General features: G+C 40.0%; 1 protein-coding gene across 5 annotated transcripts in view; it reads left to right on the forward strand.

Annotated features, from left to right (window-relative positions):
• LOC139239574 (talin-1) overlaps positions 1-19,229 on the forward strand; it is a 313,415-nt gene that overhangs the window by 170,701 nt on the left and 123,485 nt on the right. For 4 of the 5 annotated variants that reach the window (XM_070868357.1, XM_070868368.1, XM_070868383.1 and 1 more), the window contains 9 exons: positions 676-831; positions 6,715-6,816; positions 8,673-8,749; positions 10,795-10,975; positions 12,622-12,735; positions 15,663-15,771; positions 17,386-17,594; positions 18,205-18,303; positions 18,411-18,470. In XM_070868357.1, the coding sequence (XP_070724458.1) occupies positions 676-831; positions 6,715-6,816; positions 8,673-8,749; positions 10,795-10,975; positions 12,622-12,735; positions 15,663-15,771; positions 17,386-17,594; positions 18,205-18,303; positions 18,411-18,470 (1,107 nt within the window). The remainder of the gene's footprint in view (positions 1-675; positions 832-6,714; positions 6,817-8,672; positions 8,750-10,794; positions 10,976-12,621; positions 12,736-15,662; positions 15,772-17,385; positions 17,595-18,204; positions 18,304-18,410; positions 18,471-19,229) is intronic. The other variant, XM_070868376.1, reaches the window with a different exon arrangement.

The following is a 19,229-nucleotide window of genomic DNA, read 5'->3' on the forward strand; positions in this document are numbered from 1 at the left end:
ACCAGTGTGTTAATAATAGAAGGCACATAAATTAGATCTTTGAACAGGGACTTACTTGCACACTGGTTAAAGAATATTGCTCACTATTACTGGCTTGCAGGATATTAAACTGCAGTAACATGTAGGGCATCATACCAGAGTGACCATCATTTCATATCATCCTTGATCTTTGTGTCATGAAGTGTTTTTCCCTTGAGTTCTTACCATATCTAAAATGTGCCCTCTTCCTGTAAATGAAGATAATCATTACATGTCTTGCTTCCCACTCTCCTACTCTGGACTCTTATTTAATCAATCAGTGGCATTGGTGCTTCCAATGTTCTCCTGGGGCACTTGAATTTGAACGCAAGCTTTTACTTGTTTTTGTTAATAGCTATATTATTTTATGTTGTAAGATGTTTCTTTCCTCCCCCATCCCTCCAAGTGCTGAATGTATTTGGTTTATATGCTCACTTGCTAATGGTCAGTCAGATATTGTTATAATGCATTTAGCTCCTCCCATAAAACTTGTTAAATGGTCAAGTGTACCTTTGGCTTTTCTTTGGTTAGGTTTTTCCCATAGATTTTGGAGCATACTTTAATATGATAGACTACATCTAAAACAGTCTACCTCATCATTGTGCTTCCTTGGAGTTGTTGCTGATTCTTTAATATCAAATGTTAAATATTTTGTAGGAGAAAATGAAAGGGAAGAACAAACTTGTACCACGTTTACTGGGGATTACCAAAGAATGTGTCATGCGTGTGGATGAGAAAACAAAAGAGGTGATACAGGAATGGAGCCTGACTAATATCAAACGCTGGGCAGCATCGCCAAAGAGTTTTACCCTGGTATGTTTCTGCACAACTGCTCTTTTAGCACCTATGGTAATTCCTAAATATTTAAATACATTGAACATGTGCTGTCCTCCACGAGACTATGTAGGGAGATGGCTACAAGGTCCAATTTAGTCTGGTTCTTCAATTTCTTAATTGAGTGGTTTTGCAAAATTTTATTTTTTCTACAGATTGAATTCTATTCATGTTTCATATATTCTAATTTCTCAGGGAATCGTGGGAAAATGTCTGAAGATGGCTTAATAGGTTTATGGTTAGATTCTAATTTTAACTAGACAAGCGAGTTAACAATAAAGCCCTGCAACATTGGGCAACTGAATAAGGGATGAGTTTGAATTGCAGTCCAGGTATGACAGCTGGTTTTGGTGGGAAAGGGCTTAAGTGCTACACAAAACATGCCTTTTTAGATTAAACGGTTCTTTTGTTTGGCAGAACGGAGATGAAGTATTCCAAATGCCCTGCAGTAGTGTATACACTTCATATATTCTATACTTGATACTTGACCATTGCAAAGTCTGCTTGGGTTTTTCATAATTGTGGAGTGATCTGGAAATACAACAGTTAAATTAATAGGCTGCTTTTTACAATAAAGTGTTATTTTCAATATTGGATTTAAGTCAGTTCCGTAGACTGATACAATTTTAAAGAGGGTGCAGGACAGAAACCTGGGGGTTTACATTCGGAAATCTTTGAAGGTGGCAGGGCAAGTAGATAAGGCTGGTTTTTTTTTTTTAAACATACGGATTCTTGGCTTTATAAGTAGAAGCATAGAGCACAAAAGAAAGGGGTATGTTAAATCTTTATAAATCACTGGTTAGGCCTCAACTGGAGTATTGTGTGCATTCCTGGACACCATATGTTAGGAAGGATGTCAAGGCCTTGGAGAGGGTGCAGAGTAGATTTATTAAAATGGTACTAGGGATGAGGGCCTTCAATTATGTTAAGAGACTAGAGAATCTGATTGTTTTCCTCGAAGGTTAAAGGGAGATTTAATAGAGGTGTTCAAAATCATGAAGGATTCTGATGGTGTAAATAGGAGAAACTGTTTCCATTGACAGAAGGGTTGGTAACCAGAGGACACAGGTTTAAGGTAATTGGCAAGAGTCCGAGGTGCGATGAGAAATTATTTTACGCAACAGGTTATGATCTGGAATGCACTGTCTGAAAGGGTGGTGGAAGCAGATTCAGAAGCAACTTTCAAAAGGGAATTGGGTAAATACTTGAAGGAGAGAGAATTTTTTCAGGACTATGGAGAAAGAAGGGGAGTGGGAGTAATTGGATATCTCTTTCAAAATGCCAGCACAGGCACAATGGGCCAAATGTCCTCCCTCTGTGCTGTAAGATTCTATGATTCTAAAATAGTGTATCCCATACAGGTAAATTAAACCGTTTGATCATAACCAAATCAACTTTAAATTTGATTTGGCACTTCTAAGTTTTTAAGTCGTTATGAAATATTGTAGTTTCCCCCCCCCCCCCTCCACCCCTCAAACCTGTGGTAGAGCAGTTAATGCACATGTAATACTAATGAGTCAAACAGGCAGGCAAAGTCTTGGTAATAATTCTGGTCTGTACTGATCTAGCTGATGTTAGCTGAGGTTGTGGTGTTGAGCATGACAATTAGTCTCTGTCTCTGAGCTGGTAAAGGGGAGGGAGGAAATCAGCCAGCTGTCCACTCCTAGCTATCCAATAAGGAATTTCTATAAGAGCAGAATCACATTTAACTATGATACCCCCTCATATACGAATACCCTATTCTCACTTGGATAAAAAATAGCATTTAATTGAGTTACTGGCAGTTCATCCCTCGCTGTGCATTGCTGCATTCAAAATCAGAAAAAAAATTGTAGTTGGGACAAGTGATTATGAAGTGGACTAAACCCATGACACATCCCATGATTTCTACAGTTACAGGTTCTGACAGGATTTCATCAGAGTAATTGCAATATTGCTTTAAAAGCCCCAGAGTCATAGTCAAAACTGGTTTTCGAGCAGATCTGAGCAATGAATCGCTTGCTGCAACAAACCACTTGCCTTTCCTATGTTTTGTTCAAAATTGTTTATAGCAACTTCAGTGTAATTAATATTTTAGCTCTTTGGGCTTTGTGTTCTGATTGATGCATCCAAATACTCATTGACACTCAAGTGTCAGCTGTGGCTCAGTGGGTAGCACACTCGCCACAGGGACTTGAACACACAAATCTAGGCTGACACTCCAGTGCAGTGCTGAGGGGGTGCTGCACTGTTGGAGGTGCCGTCTTTCGGATGAAATCGAGGCCCTGTCTGCGCGCTGAGGTGGACGTGAAGGATCCCATGGCACTATTTTGAAGAAGAGTAGGGGAGTTATCCCCAGTGTCCTGGCCAATATTTATTCCTCAATCAATGTAACAAAAACAAATTATCTGGTCATTATCACATTTCTGCTGGTGGGTGTTTGTTGTGTGCAAATTGGCTGCCGTGTTTCCCGCATTACAACAGTGACTACACTCCAAAAGTACTTAATTGGCTGTAAAGCGCTTTTAGATGTCCGGTGGTCGTGAAAGACGCTACAGAAATGCAAGTCTTTATTTCAATAATCATGGTAGTTGTGCAACTCTCTGAATTCAGTCTATTACATTATTATATTAACATGCTGTTGAGTGAATCTTAGCTCATTCAGATTACATTTCCAGACAGTACATTTGTCAAGGATGTCTCCTGGCATGTTTACCAAGGAGTAGCACTGACGCAGTTTGAGATGTCCTTGGGTAATTTTGCAACTAATCTAAAGGCCAAAATAAAATTGTGTTTAGTTGTCACAATAATGTGACCAGTCTTGTAAATTGGTATTTAAACATTAAATTCAAATTTGTATGAAGTGCTCTGTCGTGTCAAAATGCCAAAGATGATCAACTTAAACCAGAGTTTCTGAGACCGTTGCAAAGAACAAAAAGTTTCTGTTTGTGTTCCAGCCTCAAATGGTAAGAAAATAGCAGCCTCAAACTATACCAAACTTTGCAGGTGGTAACTTAAAATCTGTTTTAGATTTGAAGGAGCATTTTTCCTCAAAATATTGATACAGAAGGATGAGGGGAGATACTTTTCCCACAGATTCATAAGGGCCAGACCATTCTTGAGTATTTTGGATCACTATCTATTTTTGATCATTCAAAGTAGCTTTTCAAATTAGCATTGTATTAAAATAGGACAGAAGCCCATTAAATGGCATTGGAGTTGAAATTATCCAGTAATTTGAATTTGGCAACTTTGAATTATTGGGCTCAACCTTGGCCAGGAGTTGCTCCATTTTTTTTTTTGGAGCAAGTTGATTTTTCTGGAGTATCTTAAAAATCCCCATTTTGCACATTCAATTTGCGCCAGTGTAAGTGAGTTAGTTAGGATTTTTTTTTGTTTCATTTTTTTTTAAAGGGGGCATTACCAGCTATCTATGCCCATTTTGGCCAGCTAATAGTTACTCCAAATTAACTTGGGCCAGCATTTGTGGCCGCTTGTGAAAACCCTTGCGGAGAGTTAAGAAATCAGCGCAGGCAGGTACATCGGAGGCCAGCAAAACTTAATGACTTGACGAGAGAATGTGAATAAGGTCAAACAGCTATACAGGACATATGACAAACTTTGCAAAGTTAATTTACCATACAACAGAAGCTTAAAGTACAAAAATAAAAGTAGTAAAAGATAGTTGAATTAAATTGTCCTAATCTCTCAACTAATTTAAACAACTATTTGTTTGCAATGATTATACTGGGCCAAAATTGAGCCAATATTATCTAAATAAAATCTACTTCAATAAATAAGATATTCTGTGTTCCTCCGTCACTTATGTTCTTTCACAGTAGCAGCAGGTAAATAGGCTTGACAAATGGTCACCTCTATTCACAAGAGACAAAACATATTTACATAATTTTTTCAAAATATCCAAATAAAAAATAGAAGTCCTACCCTACCTTCATCTTCAGCCCGGGAAGGCAGAGGGCTGGCCTGTGCGGTAGGCCACTCTCCCTGGGAAAGGGGCGGGACGCACCAGCAGCCGGTATGATGATAATAATGATGATGATCTGGTCCCATGCTGCAGCACGCACACTGAGAGGCTGGGGGCAGGAGCTACTGCGCATGCGCGCACACTCCCAACGCACGTGCAGACGTCCTGTCACTGTTTTCAGCGCAGGACGCTGGCTCTGCCCGCGACCCGATTGGCCGCACTGCGCGAAGACCTGGGAGAGGCCAGACAGCAGCGAAAGTGGGGATCGATTTTTTCGGAGCACTTTTCAATGCAGAAAAGCGGCGCATCTTCGGTGAATGTGCCGAAAAAAGGGTTGGGCCAATTTTGAGCCCAATAAGAGTAGTCTAACTATTCCTTCCCCTCCCCTATAGCAGCTTTGAGCTCTCTGGCCTAGATGGAGGGGGTACCAGTAAGAGAAAAGGCACATAAGGAAAATCGGAGACTGAGCCAACTACTTTTACACCTAAACTTCCCGAGCAGAAGCTTGGGAAGCAGATGCACTGCCTACCCTCTCAAAAGAAATTGAATGGCACCTACCAGAGAGAAGGAGCAAACACGTTTATATAGTGGCTTTTATATGTTCAGTACTTCCCAAAGCACCTCATCGTCAATTAATTACTTTTTGAAGCACAATGACTCTTATCATGAAGGCAAATAGGGCAGTCAATTTCTGCATAGCGAGGCCTCAAACAGCCGTGAGATATGACCTGCTAATAAATAAAAACAGAAAATGCTGGAAATACTCAATGGGTCAGGCAGCTTCTGTGCAGAGAGAAACAGAGTTAACATTTCAGGTTAATAACCTGTCGCCAGAATCTGTTTTTGGTGGTAGTTAAAGGGCAAATCTTGGCCAGGACATGGATTATTTATATCCACCTGAACAGGCAGACAGGGCTTTGGTTTAAGGATGTGTCTATTTGGCTGCCTTGTCTCTGATTGACACTCCATTATCACATGACCTATTACTGAATGGTCCACTTGGCGGATAAGCCACAGCTTGAAGTTTCTCTGGAATGTGTAACTGGAACCGCCCAGCAAAAGTTCTGATTGACTACAAATTGTAACTCGATCCATTTTGACTTCAGAAGCCATGGAAGATAGATCTCTCCAAAAGCCACCAAGTTCCAGCTGAAGTCCCTTATCCAAGCACAAGTGCTACCTCCCCCAGCCGGAATCCCTTGTGCAAGTGCATGACCTTACCCCTTGCCCCCCGCTCCGTCCCGCCATAGATGGAGCAATGTGTGTGGATTTTTAACAGCTTTATTGGGTATGAAGTGAACCGTGAGTACAGAATTTCATCCACTCCAACAATGTCCCTTGTAACACATGCACCGAGTTTTCCGAGAAAGGGGGTTGGAAGAACATGATCCATCTTCCCTGAGTTCCATCTCTCCCCTCCGATCTCCTCCCCCCACCCATGTGTGTCTCTTTTTCTTCCCTTCTCTCTTCCACTCTCTCTCTCTCTCTCTCTCTCTCTCTCTCTCTTCTCTCTTCTCTCTTCTCTCTCTCTCTCTCTCTCTCTCTCTCTCTCTCTCTCTCTCTCTCTCTCTCTCTCCTCGCCTCCTCGCCCCACCCCCCCTGCTGGCTCAGTCGGACAACGTGGTCTGAGTCTCTTGAGGATGCAGGCACAGAAGGACTGAAAAAGGGCAGTACAAATAGTACTCTCAGTACAATACTCCGACACTACTCAACAGACAGTGCTCAAGTACCTGGGGTGGGGCTTGAACTCATGACCTTCTGACAAGCTGCTGTCACTGAGCGAAACTACACATTGGAGGAGGAAATCCGAAGGGAATTTCTCAGACGATAAATTGACATTAGATTTGAATGTTTTGAAGGCTAGGACCATGTAAATGATTTTTCTTTTTTCCCTACAGGATTTTGGAGACTATCAGGATGGTTACTATTCAGTTCAGACAACTGAAGGAGAGCAAATTGCACAGCTTATAGCTGGATACATCGATATCATTTTGAAAAAGGTATTCCAGTAAATTTCTTTCTTCTATAATTATAGTCCCTTTTGCTTACAAATATGTTCACACATTACTGGGAATTCCAGTAATATAAATATAGGGAAGGAATTCAAGACCTGACAATCTTTGGTATTTTTGACAGCCACGGAAGCTATACAAATGGCCACCAAGATTCTGAGAAAATACACCATGTATTGTGCATGCTCTGAGAATCATGGTAAATCATACCAGAATACAGTTGCACTGGGTTGTGGCCTTAAGCTAGTTGAACTCTCATGTTTAAGGTTCATTATCCACTAGTCTGTGCTCTTAGCTGATTGAGTTGGCGAAGGAGGAAGACAGAGTTGGTTTTGGCACCCCGAGCTGGAAAGTGGGAATTTGGCCAGAATGTTTGTTCCTATTTGCTATTGAATGACTTCTAAAATTATGCTTGTAAGAATATCAGATGACCTTCAGATGACAGGATTAAAATTGATGGAGTGAAAACCGGAATTGAGAAGAAATTCAGCAATCTGATTTTAAAACACTTATGTACATCAGTAAGAAATCGTGAAGAAACGAATGGAAACTCTTACATTGTTGGTGCCTGTGTCTATACAGGGAAAGGGTGTGGTGCAAAATAAAGTCAGTTTTGTATGAGCAGTGAAATTCTTTACATAAATTTGAATACTGTTTCCATCATTGGATTTTTGACAGTGAAACTTTGCATTATTAATCTTTGTCCAAGTTAAGTACGAATATTGCTAATTGTAGGTTAATATTCTCGGATGTCAAGATTTTAACATCCTTGTTTCTAAGCAAAATTGAATGAGTTACATTAAAGAAAACCATTGAATTGTTGATTTATATTAATAAAGACGTGTACAAGTTGGAACTGAGAATAGGATTGTCTCTAATCAATTCCCCTATTAGATCATCACTGGTGAATGTCTTCCAAGTTTAGCAGGGAGTGGTAGCATGAGTATATGTTGTAGTCTTTGTACAGCAGCTCTCCGTGCCCATCTGTCTGGCTGATGGAGTACACCTCTGATGTGATTCAAGCTTTGTGACCATCCCATTTGTAGTACAGGTGCAACATCCCAAATGCGGAGTTCCAAAAACTGGAATGTTCCGAAATCCGGACATTGCACTGATCGGTGGAGGGGTCATCCACAATCCGGAAAATGTTCCGAAATCCGGACCATTTTTTAAAATGGTGTACAATTTTTAAACGCCGCATTCAAAAATAGTCGTCCGAAAACAAAGCATGTTTATTAGTGATCATTGCTGCTCACTTACAACACTTACTATTAAACGGCGCATTAGAAAATAGTTGTCTGGAATCGGTTCCGAATTACAAAGGCATCCAGCAATATTGCAGTGTTTAAGACATCCATTTGTATGTGTAGGCTTCTCAGAAGCATCTCCATTAAGGTGTCAGTACACAGTGATAAATCAGAAAATACAGGCCCTGCACAGCATACACGAAAGTCAGTCGAAGGGTTTTCGGATTTCTGTTCCGAAATCCGGAAATACCCGAACCTCGGCCCAGGCGTTTCCGGATTCTGGATGTTGGAAATACGTTCCGAAATCCGGAAATGCTCGAACCTCGGCCCAGGCATTTCCGGATTTGGGACAATGGAAATAGGTTCTGGATTTTGGGTATTTCCGGATTTCGGATTTGGGAGGTTGCGCCTGCCAACTATCAAGTGGTTCTGTATTTAGCGACCGAATGCTGGTTAAAAAGTTTTGTGATTTGAACTGGTGTTTGAAATGGAGGAGAAAGAGAGGGTTCTTAAATTGGAGTTTCCTGCTAAATGATGGGTTTTTAAAGAGCATGTTGGGTAACTTGGCTTTCAATAAATCAATTTTTCTCTTTGCAGAAAAAAAGCAAAGACCACTTTGGGTTGGAAGGTGATGAAGAATCTACAATGTTGGAAGACTCTGTGTCTCCCAAGAAGTAAGTGAGAAATAAAACATGTAAACCACCCCATGGTTTCTTTAGGGACTTGAGGCCAGTGTAAATGTATCAGCCACAATCCAGATAAATGACACTGGGGAAGATTCTTCTAACATAATCTGAAACAAATTCTTTCTAAACTGGCATATGTTCTTTTTACTCGTGGCACTCAGAGGAAATCTTCTCTGTGCCTTTTCCGAGCACCCCCTTGGTGTGTGCACTTGTATCATGAGACCCAAAACAAAGGTGAGAAAATGGGACTTTTTAACAAGGTACATTATGCAAAAGACGGTGTTGAATGATAACTGGCCTTCACTTATGAGGAAAGGTTGCATAAACTTGGTATGTATTCCCTTGAGTATAGAAAGTTGAGGGATGATCTAATCGAAGTGTTCAAAACAATAAAGGGATGCAATAGATAGAAGACACCAAGCATATAAAAATAGTGGGTAACCAAGGGACTAATGAGAGTGAGGAACTTGAAGTAATTAAGGTCAATAGAGGAAAAGTACATGAGAAACTAATGGGACTTAAAAGCCGACACATCCTCTGGACCTGACTGCCTACATCCTAGGGTTCTAAAAGAGGTAGCTGCAGAGATAGTGGATGCATTGGTTTTGATCTTCCAAAATGTCCTAGATTCTAGAACGGTCCCAGCGGATTGAAAGGTAGCAAATGTAACCCTGCTATTCAAGGGAGGGGGAACACCAGAAACTACAGGCCAGTTAGCCTGACATCAGTGGTCAGGAAATTGCTTGAATCTATTATTAAGATAAGTGGTAATAAGGCATTTAGAAAAAGAAAGACTTGCATTTCTACAGCACCTTTCACAACCACTGGATGTCTCAAAGCGCTTTTACAGCCAATGAAGTACTTTTGAAGTGTAGTAATGTAGGAAACACAGCAGCCAATTTGCGCATAGCAAGCTCCCACAAACAGCAATGTAATGATGACTAGATAATCTGTTTATGTTTGAGGGATAAATATTGGCCAGGACACCGGGGATAAGTCTCTGGAATGCGAAGTGAACCCACAACTTTCTGACTCGGGCGAGAGTGCTACCCACTGAGCCACAGCTTAATTCATAATATGATTAGGCAGAGTCAGCATGGTTTTATGAAGGGGAAATTGGGTTCAACAAATTTTAGTTTTTGAGGATGTAACTAGCGGGGTAGATAAAGGGGAGTCAATGGATGTAATATATTTGGATTCCCAAAAGGCATTCAATGGTCGCCTCCTAGGTGCAACATAAAAGGCAGTTACACAAGGTAAGGGGTTGTTTCCCCTGGCTGCAGAGTCTAGAACTAAGGGACATAGTCTCAGGATAAGGGGTTGGCCTTTTATGAGTGAGATGAGGAATTTTCTTCACTGAGGGTTGTAAATCTTTGAAATTCTCTACCCTAAAGGGCTGTGGATGCTGAATCATTGAATATATTCAAGGCGGAGATAGATTTTTGGACTATAGTGGAATCAAAAGATATGGGGGTTGGGCAGGAAAGTGGAGTTGAGGTGGAAAATCAGCTATGATTTTATTGAACGACAGTTCTTGTGTTCTTGTACAGAGAAACTATTTTCTCTGGGGGAATCTAGAACAAGGCCTAATCTTAAAATGAGTGTTAGGCCATTTAGAAGTGAAATCAGAAACACTTTTTCCCCAGAGAATAGTGGAAATCAGGAATTCTTTCTCTACCACATCCCCTCACAAAGGAGTTGGATGCTGGAACATCTGCAATTTTCAACAGTAAGATTGATGGTTCTTTAAGTAATGGTACAAGGGATATGAAGGAAAGGTGAGTAAATAGAGTTGAGGTAGAGATTAGCCATGATCAAATTAAATGCCAGAAAAGGCTCGAAGGGGGCTGAATGGTCTTCTCCTGTTTCCATGTTTGTTTCAGGTTGAAAGGATTAACATTAGAAATGCTACTATAGGTTAGAAATGTACAGTTGTAAATATTCAGTAGCTTGAATAATATTTTGATCATGTTGTGTTTGACATTTGTGTGAAATCAATTTACATTATTTAATGCCCATTATTACTTTTGCAGATCTACCATCATGCAGCAACAGTTTAATAGGACTGGAAGAGTGGAGCATGGGTCTGTAGCATTACCTGCAATTATGCGTTCTGGTGGTGGGGGTCCGGAGAGCTTTCAGGTTGGAACGATGCCTGCAGCCCAACAGCAGGTGACCAGCGGACAGATGCACAGAGGACATATGCCTCCACTGGTAGGAAACTATACTTAAATCACTTAAATCAATTCTAATTAAAACTTTTGGATCCCCTCAAATTCTGCTCCAGTGCCCTTGTTACAATGCTTGCTCCCTCAACTATGTGACTGATGCTTATGGTTACTGGCTTTACTTGATTGTTGATCCCATTTTGATAAAGCAATGAAAAATTGTATAAAGTAGAAACACTAATATATGCTAATCATTTTAATGCAGTAAGTGTACGAAGAGAAAACCTGAGACCTAGCAGTCTGGTGATTGTGTTACCATTGGATTTCTATAGCCAGAATATAACACGACAAGTTTAGTTCTATGAAAGCTGTGGAAAGAAAATGTCAGCATACGTCTCAAAATTAACATTAAAAAGTTGATGGAAGCACAAGGGCCATTTCTCTCTCTTTTCTCCCCCCCCCCCCCCCCCCCCCACCCAGGTCCGGTCACGATACAGGAAAAAATCAGCCCTATATTGTTTTACAGCTGAATAGATACAACATCATTCCCATCCATCTGAGAAGTGTATTGAATCATCAGGAAAGTACTTTGGGAGTGAAATTTGACTCTTTTGCACCTCCCGTTAGCATCTCGGACGCTAATGGGGTGCAATGAGTTTGCAACCGCGTGCAGCAAGATTAGTGACGCCCGCCAAATTCGACAGAAGTTTTGCAGCGGCAGTACGGCATTGCACCCCAATCTCCTTTGCCCGGAGATTGTGACGTCATGACTGTGCGTAACGCCCCGGACCCGAAATTGCATTCCACTACCTGCAGCATCGCCTGCTGAAGGAGGCAAGCGTCGGGCGGGCGGCCACTTCGGGGGCAATGCTTAAAGGCAAGGTGGCCGAGGTAAGTTTATTTAAAAAAAAAAAACTTGCCTTCTCTCTTGCAGGTTTTTTCGCGGGTTCCTGCCCACGGTCGATCAGCTCGGCACTCTGAGTGCTGGGCTGATCGGGCAGGATCGCGGCTGTCGTTGTGCAGAAGGTAATTTTATTTTTCCTTTTGCAGCACCTGCAACGATGGCCCTTCCCTTTTTAAGGGAGGGATGGAGCCTTCCAACGCAAGTCTTGCAACGTTGCTCCACTCACCGACCCGCCGACTGCCAATTGTGCTCCAGGAAGGAAGTGTACCGCTTGATTTAGTGCTCCACTTCCTCCTTGGATTGCAAAAGCCAAATTTTTTTTAAGTTTGAAATCATTAGCGCCTGGCGCTAATTTTTCAAACTTTTAAAAGTTAGCGCCCAAATGGGGTGCTCCCCATTTTTACTGAGAAATAGTGAGTTTCTACGAGATTGTAGATTGTTGATCGATGAAATGATCATCTGTTCTTCAGCCCATGACATTTTTTTAATGTGCATGTTAGAGTATTAATGCCTACCAGATTATAATTGTAGATTAAAAGGACATTAATAAAAGGTATGTGTTTGAATTGCCGATTTATTTCTGGCTGTTCTGAATGTTTTATTGGATGGTGTTACTGAACTTTATTCACATTTTTTAGAAGCCTGTTCTTTTTAAAACAAAAACGTAAATATTTTGAGCACTACAGATTCCACCGTGAACTGCCGGGAGCAGTACGAGGATGAATGCTTTATTTAAAATGGTACTTATTAACATTGTAATTTTTATAATGCTTGTCTTTATCTTTCAGACATCTGCACAGCAAGCTCTCATGGGAACTATTAATTCTAGCATGCAGGCTGTGCAACAAGCACAAGCTAGCCTGGATGATGTCGATGCCTTGCCGCCCCTTGGACACGATGCTGTAAGACAATTATGATTTAATTCAGATAGACAGTGAACCATTACACACTAAAAACTGGAAATAATGCAATTGCATAAATTAATGCATATATCAATAAATCTAGTTACATCAGATCAAATTCTATAACTGATAGATATGAAGAAGCGTCACTGTGGCATGGTTCTGAGAACTGTTGGGTTATTGGTTCTTGGATCTGGTTGGCTGGAGGGGCAGTGCAGTGGGATCTGATTTGACAAGGGACATTAGTCATACATTATTAAAATTGTACATTATTAGACACATTTTTTAATACAAATGCACCTAAATGTTTATGTACAAGGTGTGAAGAGTTGAGAACAATTTCAGTTCTTGTGTCCTTTCTGTTGGGAGGAAATAAAGAACTACAGGCACCAACATTTCTCGAGCACTTGTCAGTGACTCTGCTAAAGCAGTATTTAGAAGCTCCATTATGAATAGTGCTGCTTATAAAAAGGGAAAAATACAAAACACCTGTGACTTGGAGACTTAACTAGACTTGTAGAAATTCAGCACAAAGTGAATCGCTTTCTGTTTACGTTAATTTACTCCATGTAATTGAACAGATTACTCTAGAAAAGATTCAGTTTTACCCCATGTGGGGTACAGCAAATATACTAGACATGTAGAGAGCTGGTTTTCTGGTCCATTTGCTCAAGGAAAGTAGAGATGTTAATCATTATAACTATAAAATTGATGATTTTAAACACCACTATCAAATCTCCGCTTAGCCTCCTCTGCTCTAAGGAGAACAATCCCCAGCTTCTCCAGTCTCTAATTTCTTCAAACTATGCCTTATAAATAACAGTTGCTTTCATAAGGATGTGTTTGTGAACTAGCAAGGCACTATGATGCTGCTGCTGCAGGAGGGCGATGGCTGTGAAACTAGGTTGCTGATTGCAGTGCGGGCAGGCACAGCAGGAGAAACAAAGGAGCGGCAAGAGTTTGTAGAACGACGTGATCGGGGCCCAGGAGAGGCACAAGTTTGGGGCTCAGAAGAGGCGAGGGCCCAGGGACAGCATGGGCCAGCCCACACTGCGATATGTAGGTCCGTGCAGCAGAGCTGGTCTCCAGTCATCTTGGGTAATCCTTGCCACTGAACCAAGACCTAGTTCTGTCAAGCCCGTGTGGTGGCTGGTGTGCAACAGCTACCACACATTAATAAAATCCACGCACAGGCATCTTCCACCCTTCATGTAGTTTGGGACCTGGAATATTAGGTTGGGATCTGGAACATTGAAACACCTGTGAACTCATCCCTTTTTGGCGTGGAAGCAAGTCATCCTCGCTTCGAGGGACTGCCTATGATGATGAAAATTGAGCGGCACACTTTTGTAATCTGAATAATCATTATGAAGAACTAAGAAATTTATATATCCTGATGCACATCTTGTGTGTATTCCTAAATTTAAAGAAAATCCTCCTGCACCTTCTCTAGAGCCTCTATAACCATTGCCACGCAATGAGACCAAAAATGGTTACAATACTACAAATTCAGCCTTAACATTGCCCAAGTGTAGTGCCCTTCATTTTATATTTAGTGATCCTAGCTCTCGGTGCTTTTAGAGTACATTGATACAGCACCTGAAGAATTGGGAGCGATTGGTGGCTATGACTGAGAATGTGGTGTTTGGCACTGTGGGGATAAAGGCATTCATAACTCTATGCTTGGCTTGAGGTGATATCGGGGATTGTGGAGGGCTGCAGTGAATCAAGGTTGGATCAGGGCTTGCAAGAGACTGGCAGAAATGTGAGGCTGGATTTTGGAACTCCACGGTAAGTTGGAACTATGGAGAACAGTGCCACATTTCTAGTAGATGCAGTTGGGAGGTCTCGGGTAGGTAAGCAATGATGTCCCAAAGCATGAAAACCAAGTTTGAAGGACTGGTAAATAAAATGAATAGATAAGTTTAATCATGGCAGAAAAAACATGCCTGAATTAATGTAAGTGTTATTTGACAGAAAGGGTGTGCATAGGCAATACTCTAATGCTAATAATGTGCGCATTCAGCTGTTAGACAGGGGCAAGGTTCAAGATTCTAGTCTTCCATCGATCATACTACAGTAGAAATTTGACTTGACTACATTCTGAATAGAAAGTCTACCCAAACCATGCAACTCCTGGAGCTGCAATGACCATACTTTTTTTTTAAACCAAAAGAACCAGATCAATGTGCTACATTATTGCACCTACAACCAAAAGTATGGAGTTAACTGCCCCAGCAGTGGTTGTATCTTGTCTAGAATAGTATGTGTTGGGATATGCATCGTGATTGTTAGCAATAATTTGTTGTATGCATATGTTCCCATTTAATTATTTAAAAAATAATTCTGCTGCTTTCTTTAAGGCAATCCTTTTACACCTATTTAAAAAGGGGTTATTGAGAGGTAAAAATCCCCTACTTGTATAACACGTGTAATTGCATAATTAAATGTTATAATACGCTAGTCAATATCTTTTTTTTTTAATCCTGGCTTTAAGCAATATCACAGGAAAGATGTATATTGTTCATTAGTTCAATTACCATACATACTAGACCAATACACCAAAAGCATGACGCTTTTGTTTCTAATTTAAATCACCTTTAAAAAGATGTCCATGTGGATTAAAAAATAGAATATCGATTACTTTGTTGTGGTCTACTCCAGAGGCTTGAACATTCACCAGCGCTACCATTGAATATGCTGTGTGGGATGCGGTACTATAAGCTAAAAGGTTGTCGTACAAATAAACATTCTTATAAACCAGTCTTTATGTATATAGTGATCTTTCTTTGTATGCTATTGTGCAGGTCATCCTGTAGACCTGACAACCCATTGCATGCACTAATTTTATTTCGGATGTCATTCTAAATTGACGTCAAAATGTAGTGAATTTGATTTTTAATGTGGTAATGTTTTTTATGTTCTAGGCTTCAAAAGCATGGAGAAAAAATAAAATGGATGAATCCAAACACGAGATCCATTCACAGGTTGATGCCATTACAGCAGGCACAGCCTCAGTGGTTAACCTCACTGCAGGTCAGTCAGAGACGAATACAGTGTTAATCCAGTGTAATTTTAAAAGATTAAATTAAATCCAAGGATTGGCAGGTTCATAATTGACCATTTTAGAGAAATAAACTTTTGGGCATATGTTAGTTTTAGAATCTTGATTCCTTTAGGAAAGTGATAACATTATTTGAAAACATTCATTGACAGAGAAATGGTCAACAGTCACAATTGATGTATGCAATGTTGTATTATAATTGCATCCTTACAGTCTCCACATGTAATTTTCTTCACCCATGCTGGAAAGGGATCTTATGCCCATGCAGTTAGGGTAAACCAGGCAATGTGGGTAAAGATTTAAATGAGTTGGGGTGTTTGAGAATATATTTTTATAATATAGTCGAAGGCTGCAGCCTATGTGCCAAGAATGAGTTCAAAACAGAGTCAAACTCTTGCAGGTTTATTAAGGGTTAAATGTACAAACACAGCCAACACAAAAGATGCTCGCCACAGAAGAGCTCATGTTCCAGCTAGTTGACCTCCATCTTGCCTCCTCTCTCCTCCTTCTAACCTCTCTCAGTGATATCGCTTTTAAGCTCAGCTAAAAGACCATTATATCACTTCCTCCATGACCTTCACTCTTGGTTCAGGTTGGATATTATTAGCTCAAGATACAAAAGACTCTAAAAGGCTCCACAGCACAGCCTCGAGACATAACATAAGCTACCATATCTATTTAAATGTACAGAAAATAATAAATATACAGATTTATCCATGACAAGATTGGAACTATCCACAGCTACTTTATATGACAACATTTATAGCTGTACAGATTTATTGTCGTTCTACAGATATTGCTTGTCCACTATATTTGCAGATTTTTAGTTTTAAGTTTTTAACAATGGAGTTAATATAAAATGGAACCTAATATCAGCTGATTAGTTTACTATCTCTCGATCTTGATCTCTAACAAGTGTTTGGTAGGGAAAAGCCACACAGTGACAAAATGTGAGAGAAAAAGACCAGCAGGACATATGGGTCTGTGTAGTCAGTAAGGGTGACCAGGCAGTGGAAAGACTATGGGTAGAGTTAAGGATGCAAGACTCGGGTAAATGAGTACTTCACAAAGTTTGAAGACCGAGATTGATACATTTTTATTAGAAAAGCCATCAAGGGATTTGGAGTAAAGGTGGGTAAATGGAGTTGAGATACAGATCAGCCATGATCTAATTGAATGGCAGAACAGGCCAAGAGTAAACTAAGTTACCTATTTATATGTACAGAAAAGAATAAACATATAGATTTTTCCATGAAAAGGTTTTTTTTTAGACATCAACTGACTTTTATGAACCCAGATTGTTGCCTTATTGTTTGCATACTGTTGATTGCTTCACTTATAGTTTCCTACCGTAGATGTCAGCAGCAGGTTTTCAACTGTGCTTCTGGCCTTGTTTTTAAGATCAGAATCATATTATTTCTAATTATCGAGGAGAATATATTGTACTGCACTATTTTCAATATTTCTGAATTAAACATCACTAAGAATATATTTTACACGTTGCGTTGTCAAACAGAAATAATCCTATTTCAGTGCCAATTGTGGTATTGCTATCTTTAAAACACAGTGCTGATTTTATTTTACAGGGGACCCCCTCGACACAGACTACACAGCAGTTGGATGTGCAGTGACAACTATCTCTTCAAACTTAACGGAGATGTCAAAAGGTGTCAAACTGCTGGCAGCCCTAATGGAGGATGAGGGTGCAAATGGACAGCAGCTACTGAAAGCTGCTAAGAACCTGGCTTGTGCTGTTTCCGAGTTACTGAAGACTGCTCAGCCAGCTACTGCTGAGGTAAACTGATAGTCCTTAATTTATTCCAAGAATTTTGATTATTCCAAGCAGTGAGCCGTGTAAATCTACCATTCCCTTTTCGGCAGAGTCGCAGGAAATAATTTAACTGCCCATCTTAAACTACCTAAGATGCAACACAGTTTTCAAGATTGCATTATACATTTATTATCAACTACAAATTGCAGTTGACATTCATATAGATAGCAAAAGGGGATCTGAGTCATGGCTTTCTCATGACTGTGTTGCAGTGAGACAAACATGGCAAACATTTTATAGGCAGAATGTATAATTACTCATCCGAATTTCTAATCCATGAAATGGTGCTTTCTATTGAAATGCTGCAAAACAGAGTAGTTAATTAATTATTTACTGCCTTCTGATCAAATTTACCAAATTAATTATTCAAAAGCTAGCTTGTCTAAGTCACCAATCATTGTAAAGTGCTAAAGATGCGTACAGTTGATATGTAAGCGGGTAATGTAGTGTAACACCCGCTATGATCAGACCGCTCATCTTGGTTAAAGTCAATAAGTTGCTGCTAGTCGAATGTACTTAGTTTTTAAAAAAAAGTAGATGCACAAGTGTAATAATTTAATATGTTGTATTTCAGCCTCGACAGATCCTGCTTACTGCTGCTGGCACTGTTGGTCAAACAAGTGGTGAACTTCTTCAGCAGATTGGGGAAAGTGATGCAGATCCACGGTTCCAGGTATATGCTAACTGCTACAGAATTTGTTAAATTACATTTACTAGGCATTAGTAGTTGAGTGTTAATGTGATAACATTCTGTTGGAATTTTGTAAATCTTTTGTACAGTTTCCTGTAGGTGCACAAAAATACACAGCAAGGAATATATCAGGTGTTGCTCTCAAAACGGTAAATGTAGCTTATTCAGCCATTTCATTGAATAAACCAATTCATTGCAATTTTTCTCCAAATCCAAATATATAATCAAGGTTATCAATAACACAAAATCTCCAAAATTTTACTAACTGATTCAAGTGAAAATTAGATTGCACTTTTCTCTCGATTTAAATTTTAATGAAATTACTTTGCAAATATTTCACCCTACATTGATTAAAACTGACTTGTGTGAGTGACACTGGAAAAATAACACTGGTTATTTGACAGAATTTTATAGAGTGAATCCAACACTCTGGGCAAGTCACAACTTTATTCAACATGTGCAAATGCCTTGCGTTAGGATTGACGTTGAGCCATCTACAATGCACAAGATAAAAATTGTTTCATTGTTGACCTGTTAAGGATCCTATTTACATAATGGGCTGGAACTTGCAGGAGCGGGGCATCTCACAGCATACGACATTAGTTAGACATATCCCTGTGCCCTTCAGATCAAAATATTGGCTGTGCAACTTGTAGTAAATGCGAGCTGATAACGTCAACTGGGACCTCTGTGAATGGTGGGACCAATTGTGTGTATCCTTAACCAAGGAGATTTATGGATTAAGAAAAAAAACTGAGAAATGATGGGGATGAATTGGAGTGGGTGAATGAGGCAAATCAGAAAGCAAAATAAAAAGAGTAAAAGAAAGATGGGCGAGATGCAATTTGTGCAAAGCAAACGGCGGAACAGCATAAATTCTTGCGTTCACAACTTGCACCGTATCTCTT

The sequence above is a fragment of the Pristiophorus japonicus genome, chromosome 2, assembly GCF_044704955.1.
Source record: "Pristiophorus japonicus isolate sPriJap1 chromosome 2, sPriJap1.hap1, whole genome shotgun sequence".
Lineage (NCBI taxonomy): Eukaryota > Metazoa > Chordata > Chondrichthyes > Pristiophoridae > Pristiophorus > Pristiophorus japonicus.